At 39.1% G+C, this 9,018-nt stretch overlaps 1 protein-coding gene across 3 annotated transcripts; it reads right to left on the reverse strand.

The window, feature by feature from the left end:
- Positions 1 to 1,707: 1,707 nt before the first annotated feature.
- Positions 1,708 to 8,738, reverse strand: sox19b (SRY-box transcription factor 19b). Of its 3 annotated transcripts, none has more exons than XM_084343431.1 (3): positions 8,564 to 8,738; positions 7,669 to 8,319; positions 1,708 to 3,864 (listed from the first exon to the last, which is right to left on the reverse strand). In XM_084343431.1, the coding sequence occupies exons 2-3, from the start codon at positions 8,316 to 8,318 to the stop codon at positions 3,603 to 3,605; spliced, it is 912 nt and encodes a 303-aa protein (XP_084199557.1). In that variant the 5' UTR covers position 8,319; positions 8,564 to 8,738; the 3' UTR covers positions 1,708 to 3,602. The 3 variants fall into 3 exon arrangements, with proteins under 3 accessions (XP_084199557.1, XP_084199556.1, XP_084199555.1); XM_084343430.1 differs by having other exon boundaries at positions 1,708 to 2,126; positions 3,585 to 3,864; positions 7,669 to 8,738; XM_084343429.1 differs by having other exon boundaries at positions 7,669 to 8,737.
- Positions 8,739 to 9,018: the final 280 nt, after the last annotated feature.

Below are 9,018 nucleotides of genomic sequence, written 5' to 3' on the forward strand. Positions count from 1 at the left end.
GGGTTAAGGTCCCAACTCAGTGGTGGTAATTTTTCCCACCCAGATTTATCCTGCCTGTCCAGGGATTTGAACCGTTGACCCTGTGGTCAAAAACTCATTACACCACTGCCTCTACTTTTTTAAGACCAGATGAATTATTATTGTCACAATTTCCTCTCCATCAGCACTCCATGCTCTTTTAATCTTGTCAGTCACATGGAGATGTAGCAAGCAAACTACACACCTGTTAAATGATTGCCTGTTTGTGTGTCACTTGTAACACGCCCCATTATCAAGGGATATGACAGGTTGGTTATGAGCCGGGGCTTATTCGTTTATGTGCTTTCATGTTGGTTTTCATTTAATAGTTATCAAACTATTATATCTATCGCTGATACTGTACATTGTGTTATCGCCTATACGCAGAAGCAGTTTTGAGTAATTTGCCAGGTGTTTTATATGTCTGTGGACAGAGTTTATCAACACATGCAAGATGCAGTCTTTACATGTGTCTAGTTGAGATAAAAATGAAGGCCAAGTTTCAAAGATGAGCATGGTTTCATGTAATAATGTAGTAATTAATACTGAGTAGTCATGGGTTGGATTGTTAACATGTTGACAGGTGTTGAGGCTGGTGTTATCCCGTCGCAAGATTGCCAAAGTTCATAATATTCTTTGCTTTGAAACTCCCAAACACACCCCACAGAGCAGTGTGTTAAGTTGTTTTCTCATGCCAATTTATCTTATCTTGAGAGATCAGCCTTTTGTTTTCTTATGATAACGAGATAAAATAATTTATCGCAAGAAAATAATGTTTTGTCATGTTGATAACACAATAATCAACTTCTGATCTCAAGATGGCAGCATTAAAAAAATAATGGCACCTGAAGTTTTAATTATTTGTAGCAAGTGTTCAAATTGATTTTCACAACACAAGGAAATTAATGCAATGATCATCCTCAAAGCAGGAAAAATACACTGTTTCTGTGGCATGATCTGAAAAACTGTAAGCAGTTGTGTATTGACTATGTATGAACATGTTTTTCAGGGGATACAACTTACAAAAACAGTGTCTTAGTCCTCTAAAGCAGTATACTACTGGCCTAAAACTATTGAGCACTACTTACACTTAGTTGTCACTTTATTATGTATGCTGTTAAACCTAATGCAATCCAATGCAACCATTAAACCAATTAAAATGTTAATGTGTCTGTTTGATACTTTCTGAGAAGTTAATTCAACTAGGCCTATGTGTTTATTACTGGGGTCATAGGTAGTGGTGGTGCATGTGTACTGGATCACATTATATGTTTATTGAGAATTGTTTGTACTATTTTGCCCCCACATGTATGTAAATGAACGAAGCACCTCTCAATATCATGATTGTGTCCAGTCCATAAATAAACATTCAATTGAATCAACACCTGTGACAGTGACAACAAAAACTGAACATTACACTCCATCAGCTGAGGAAAATCATGTAATCATGTAGGCCTGTGGACCTTGAGTTTGGATGTCTCTGTTGAATTGACAAGCTTTTGAAAGGTCAGATATGTGGCATAGCTGTTTTATTGGATTGCATTAATATTAAGTGCCACTGACTGTTTTTCTTTTTGGTATTGTGTGAAATTAGGCACTTTTCCAAAACTTCATCATAATGCTTTTGAACTAAAAGCACAGACACAATATTTAACATACATCAATAATGAAAATAAATAAAATGATAAATTGTATGAAAAGATTTGTACTTTTTATTAATATTGTCATGAATGCCATAACAAACATGTCTTACTCAAAATGGAGTCAAGGCTCTTACTGTAAGAGCCTACATATTTATACATTATTTACATGAATACTGCATACAGTAACCCTAGTATATGGCATCATTTACATACAAGATAATTCATTCTAAAAATAGAGATACAAGTCAGTATTAAAGTGAAGTTTTCAAATACTTGGGAAGCAATGTCAACATTCATGCATTACTTTAATAGAAATGCACCTGTTTCCAGTGCATGTTTCGTTAGTAATGAAATGCTTAAAAGTTAAGAATTATTTGAATAATCTACCACAGTCAATATTCACAGTTTTGTAGGTTGAAGAACGTCAGTTCCCTTTAGGTCCCTAGCAGCACTATTACCAGCAGCCTGGATAGAGAATGAAAGTACTGTAAATTAGAGAGAACCAGGATTAAAAATGCAGTTTCATTATTTTAGAATCATATAATTACCCACAATTAAAGTAATCTGAAAAAGTGTCACAGAAAAAGGGGGGTAATCTAAAACGTACTTTAAAACACTCTTTTTACTGGTGGTAAAAAAGAAAAATTAAAAAAATTGACAGGTCATTTAAAAGATGCCAGTTTTTCAATCCAGTTAAGTTGGAAGTAATGACTTCAAAGTATTTAGTATCTGCTGTTTTGAATAAAAACTGAAATGTAGAATTTCATATTAAATTCCATTTACTTAAGATAAAAGGCTAAAAACAATATAACTCTTGTCTAGAGCAAAGTGACAATGTATTCACAAAGCGACTCAGATGCTGCCAAAGCAATGCATTCGAGCATTTACATCAAAAGGTCTAAACTAAAACTAATTATAGCAAATAAAAACTCATAGATGAATCTCAGACTTCAAACTCCAGTAATCTAGTGTGACTGAGGACACTCGACCTACTGAATGTAAAACCAGTCTGGTACTATATTCTAAGCAACAATAGATGATAGAAGCCACTGTATTCTGTTAATTCCCTGTGGATGCAATGGTGATTGTCCAACAGGTGTTTTCCATGTCATCCACCATATTTCACCACTTAAAAATAAAATATAAAAACATACTAGAGTACTAAACCAAAGTCACGGCATACAGAGCTTATTTTAAAAACAGTTCTGACATTCAAGTTGTGCATTTCCTTGCCGGTCTCCCCACTGGTACCCAGCTGTTCCAAAAATTAGGACTTCTGCTCAGGTGGTTTGTCTGTCATCAGCTGAGAGATTGCAGTCAACCAGGTTGCTAGTCATTTGTCTCTGCTGTGGTTGTTGACGCCATGGACTGGCTCTATGGTCAAAGATTGGAAGATTAAACCCACTAACTAGATCAGTTCACCGGCACTGACTGGGTAAAGTGGAACTGTCATTAGTGCCAGAGTGGTATTAAGGAGTGGAGGAGTTATTATGGTTAATTAAAAAAGTTTTAAAAGACAAAAGTAACATTTTCTACTAAGTACACAAAAGAACAGACATTGCCTATGTTTGCTCATTCATCATGGAGAAAAGTCTGCTGGAGGGTGGTGGGCAGGGAGGAGTCTTAAGGTATGTATGTTTGGTGGTGGGTGTGTTTGGCATTCATCTTAAATGATGTGACCCCAAAGAGGTAGAAAAACAGCATTCCATTCTATAAAAATTTTGTAATCACTTGTGTGTCTGTAATTGCAGGTACATCTGGAACTTTAGGTTACTGAATGCAGGTTTAAAACAACAGTTTTCTCTTTACATCTTGGGTCTCTTTGCCACCCTAAAGTTCCCCACAGCTGACTCAATCTCCAGTCCAGCCAGCTGTCTATCACAAGCATTTATGGTCCTCCACCCAAGTTCACCCTATGCTTACATGATTCCTACTTCAGTTCTAGATGTGTGTAAGTGGGACGGTTCCGCTGAGGTAGTGCTGCTGGACACTGGTGTAGCCCCTCTGTGCAGTTGTTGGGTCACTGGCATCCCCTCCTGGTCCAGGAATGTACATGCTTATCATGTCCCTGAGGTCACTCTGCATAGGCCCCCGGTGGTGGTTCGGCGTCCCAGTTGGAGGCGAGTGGGACACCGTTTCTGCTTTTACCATGGACATGGTGACAGGGCTTGGCTGTTGGGAACTGCTACCGTATGACATGGGGCTGTGGAATGGAGATGACGATACAAGTTAGATACAATCTGAGAGTTTAAATAAAATGCATCTGGTTAATGTGAGAAAATGTGCTAAGGCAGGAAATCAGACCATACACTTACCGGTTACTGATACATTTACATATAGTGATCTCCCATATTTTTAAAAACAAGTTATAGATTATCCAATAGAAGGATGAACTGCTGCGCTATTGATTTTTCCTTTTATCCCGTTGCAATTCAGTCATGCAATATCAAGAGTTTCTTTTAGTGCTTTACCCAGATTAGGAAAACAAACATTCTCATTCACATGGCTTTTAATAATAAGGTTATGGGAAGAAGTCAAAAAGACTGATGAGGACGACAGCATGCCACGCAGTACAGTTCTACGAATTTGTAAAACAAATACTTTATTAAAACATTACTTGAATCGTGTAGACTGGAAATAATATTGCACATCATGATATAGAAATATGTATAAATACAGGCTGAAAGAGGTAATCATAATGCATTTTATTATTGTAGTCTTTAAGCCTGCCTTTCTGCAGTTTGTTTTAGCCTTACAGTCTCTCAGAATTGATGTGATGACTGAACATGTCAGAGTAATACGACTGAAGTCCGCAAGTCTGGAGGATGGAGATTTGGATCCAGGCTTTCTGTGACACTGATGCCAAAACCCATTTCAAAATTATTTCCAACTTTTTACCTCATATTTTGAATGTCCTATTATCTTATTACAAACAACTTGAAAATGTATTGAGGCTGAAGGTCATTTAGTTTGACTCATAACTGAGTTCAGTAGTAGTAGAAGTAGTTGGGAAAACCTAAAGCACCAACTCAAAAGGGCATTTGCTGAAACCATAGACCAAAAGATATCAACTTTGATCGTCTGTAGTGTAATGGTATTTGAATGGCACAAATGATTGCTTATAACATAAATACTGTAGAAATAGAGGTAAAAGGTCTGGATCCACATTTCACTAATGGAATTAGCCAACTATTTAACCTGACTGACTTCTCTATTGTTGCCTGCAAACTCTTTGGGCCTTCAGTCAAACACCTCTGCTTGTCACTTAGTCACATCTGAGCAGAAAAGAGTGAGTGAGTTAGATATATCTTTAAAAAAAATGCCAACATTTCTTTTGCAACTTTTACTCAGTACCGCTGTCACATCATTGATATTATTAGTTTTTTACACTACATTATCGGCTTAATTTGCCAACTGAAATCATTTTAATCATTAAATTATCAAAATAGTTGGCAATTAATTTAGTAGTCGATTAATCATTGCAATGTTAGAGGACTCATTTCTCATAGGGTTAGATGGCTGTCTGGAACTGTACATCAAATTAGATGTAAAAAAAAAAAAACTATGTAGGAGCAACTTTAATTCTTTGAGGTATTATTTTCTATCAAAGTCAGAGTCCTTGCAAACTGTTGATCCCTGCATGACTGGTGGAGGCTGCGCAGCCATTAGCCACTATCGGAGCCATGTTTTCACCGATAGATACTTAGTAAGTGACGTCACACAGCTCAAAGCAGTGTGCTTTAGTGGGATGGTCAAGTGATAGACTATGTATAGTGCAGTGCAATGACTTTCATTAAAAGTGATACAGCGCTCAGAAAATGAGTGAGTATTTATCTGCTGCATAATATATAGCCAATGTGAAAGAGAATAAAGGTGCTGGCCATGTGCTACTACGCTAATTATATTCTGTTTTATGCATGCTAGTTTATGGCCCTCGGCTCATCTGACTTAGCACGGCAGATCGAAACATGTTGATACATTTAAAATACCTGTTCAAGTGTTCAATGGTTGAGCTAAAATACAAAGTGGCTAGTGTCAAGTATAGGTAGCTGTATTGCTATTGTCGCTTTGCTAACTCGGTGACAGGTTTTTTGCTAATAAAGTATACTGGTGCTTCGTCAGTCAGAGGACTTCACCCAAATCACAGGAAGCATTATGTGTCAGCATTAGTGTTACTTAAGAGTTTTACAATGTCTGAGAATCCCATGAGGGCTAATTAGTACTGTGATCGTGTATGGATCATGTTAAGGATGTGGGTTAAATCAATGTGTATTTCATTGTGTATTTTTCATTCAGATGTATTTTGTCATTCTCTCTTTTTACAAAAATCACAACCTGAAATAAACACTAGGGGTCTACCAATACTGATTAGAAATCAAAGAGATTGAAACCGATATTTGGGACAGATATTCATTTGCAGGCAACCAGACCATCTTACTTTTTCAACCAGAGAAAAAGTAAGATTCTTATTTTATGTGCCGCTTTTGAAGATGGTATTTTTTGCCAAATGACCTCAAACTCACAATCCATAGATTGCTGAGAATCATCATTGGCAAGTGGCCTTGACCAAGCTTGTTCTCACATGACTCAAAGTTTTTGGCATTTTAAACAGACAAGCAACTTTCAAGCATCTGACAGAGCACGAGAATTTTCTAGTTTTTTATTTTTTTTTTAAAAAAGATGGTCTCTAAATTGTTAACACTGCAGTTTTTTTAGATACTAGAATAAATTTCAATGTCATCTGTCCTCACACCAGAGTATTTATCAAAGTGTTCAGTCTTTGTAGCTTGGGGACATGAGACCTATGGCAGGAGGCAAAGACCCAGAAGTTTAACAGGGGACAATGGTTTAGCAGGAATGTGGGTAGAGGACCACACACAGACCAGTCCTGCCTGCAATCTAGTCATACTGATCAACATTCCAGTCAGGACCCGGCCCAGAGCAGAATGTCACAAGCATAACAAGTGGAAATCAGACTGACACCTGTTGTTTAATGTTATGAGTTCCTCACTGAATTTATGGGACTGAATGTACTTCATCTTACATTTCTACCCGATTAAACTCTTATTTAAGTGTTCTCTTACGAGTCAGTTTTACATCAGGTGCACTTGGTAGAACATTTCAGTAGTTTGAGAGTTGTATTTTAGATCATCAAGTCACAAACCTGTAAAACACTGAAAATAATTCTGTCAATGTGCATGAAAGATATAGACATGTGTAATTATAGCCTTCATGTGAACATAATCTAAAAATGAAAATAATGCTGAAATAATATAAAAACACACCATTCAAACACCTGGGTCTGGGTCTGTGGGTCTGTGAGAGATATATGATCTCTGTGCATTTAACCCTAACCCTGTTCAATGATTTAAAGATGCATTTCTGCGCAAATGCACCACAACAGATTGCAATTTTAAAGCGCTCACACCATTTTAGCCATCCTTTTTTGGAAAGCAATCATCAGGTCACGAGAAACTGTTGACCTTTTGTTCAGTACCTCGAGAATTGATAAATTTCACTAATATTTAGAAAAAATAAAGAAAATAGTACCAGATCCTCTCTGATGATGAAGGTGGAAGTGGGAATGACAGTATGCTGGAGACCTTGATGGCTTTCTCTGGACAGGGGGGACCTCATTTTATTAAGCATTGATATTGTTCATATTGTGATTTTATCAATTAGGCCTCTATCTTTGAGACAACAGATGAAAGGACCCCTACAAAACAATTGATGTTCAATATATGAAAATATACAATTGAATGAAAGATAATCATCTTGATTCCAGAGTGGTTAAATTGATGGACACAGGTTGTTAAAATTTGGAAAAGTGAATCCGATCCTTTATTATAAACTTAACTGTACATTAGGACTGTATTGCAGGGTACACTTTTTTCCCACTGCCGAATTTTACTGAGGCGCGATTGTTGCTTACGGGACCAATATAAAACACCTATCATTTAATCTTGAGGAGGGGGCTACCGGAGTATACGTCACAAACACAGCTCACCTGTACGAGTTGGCTCCGTTCATGTACGTCTGTGCTGCCGTCATTGCAGGTGGGTACTGGAGGGCTGACAGATCATATCGGTGTAGCTGCTGTGTGTAGCCGAGCGCCTCGCCCTGCATGCCGGCGTACCCCCCGGTGGGGCCCCAACCGTAGCTTTCCATCCTCGGACTACCACCTTGCCCCTGTGCTGCCGCCAGCAGGTTCCCTGCGGACAGCGGGTATTTGCCCACCTGAGTGTCCTTTTTAAGCAGGGGCTTTGTCTTGCGGCGTGGTTTGTACTTGTAGTCGGGATACTCCTTCATGTGGACCGCCCGGAGCCGCTTGGCCTCGTCGATGAAAGGTCGCTTCTCGGCGTCGGTCAGGAGTTTCCACTCAGCTCCCAGCCGCTTACTGATCTCAGAATTGTGCATTTTGGGATTTTCTTGAGCCATCTTGCGTCTCTGACCCCTGGACCAGACCATAAACGCGTTCATGGGTCGCTTGACTTTATCCATGGGGTCGCCTCCAGGTGCACATGCCGTCTTGGAGCTCGGGTGAGAGTTTCCATTACTGCCTATGTTCCCAGTCATGGTGCCGGTGACCGGTGACATTCCCTGAGAAGTCTGATGAGAAGTGGGCTGGCCTGTCGGCTTCAGCTCGTGTTCCATCATGCTGTACATGTTGGAAAGATGTAGTAAAGTTTAGATTAGTTTTGCCTACAGAATAGTTGACACGCTGAAGCACACAGTAGCCGTTTGTCGCCGTCCACCTGACTTGTAGCCAGGTTTAACTGGGAGCGCCGGGTGATCCAAATCGAAGGCTAATTACTCAGGACACACACCGGAGACAAAACAGGGCGCAAAGGACGTCCAGTTTTCTTTCCCTAAATTATAAATCTGATTCTATCAATCATTACCGTTGTAGTAGCCTATACACTGAAGATAGACCTAGTCCATTTAAAATTCAGCAGCTGCCTGACCGTAGTGAAATCGTTCTGGCGGAAAAACACTTGTTATCAGACTTCCAGCTCACACACTGAACTCATCTGCCTGTTAAAGCCTAAAGTTCTTCTTTGCTCGTGCAGTCAGTCGGGTGTGGACCAATGGGAGCGCGAAAATCTGTGCGCGTGCATTTGCAACTGAAAAGGCTTCGATGGTGCACGAAACACTTGTTGGTGACGGAGGTGGAGAGAGGGGAGGCATTCCACGGAGAAAAGTATCTTGAAACAATTAATACCAACTATACTGATCATATGGTTCAAATTTGAACAAGTGATTTTATCAAAGTTATCTAGCCACTGCTTTGCCCCGCCCCCCCAACATAGCCTACAGTAATATACACATCTTCGCTGTCTGTCTCTCTCATGATCCA

This window comes from Pagrus pagrus (assembly GCF_965226575.1).
Source record: "Pagrus pagrus genome assembly, chromosome: 22".
Lineage (NCBI taxonomy): Eukaryota > Metazoa > Chordata > Actinopteri > Spariformes > Sparidae > Pagrus > Pagrus pagrus.

Bases quoted from the DNA above. Each gene is read 5' to 3' on its own strand.
- sox19b (XM_084343430.1), bottom strand. From the start codon at position 8,327: ATGTACAGCATGATGGAACACGAGCTGAAGCCGACAGGCCAGCCCACT. The intron at 3,865-7,668 runs GTGAGCTGTGTT...TCCATTCCACAG, and splicing joins AACGGAGCCAACTCGTACAG to CCCCATGTCATACGGTAGCA.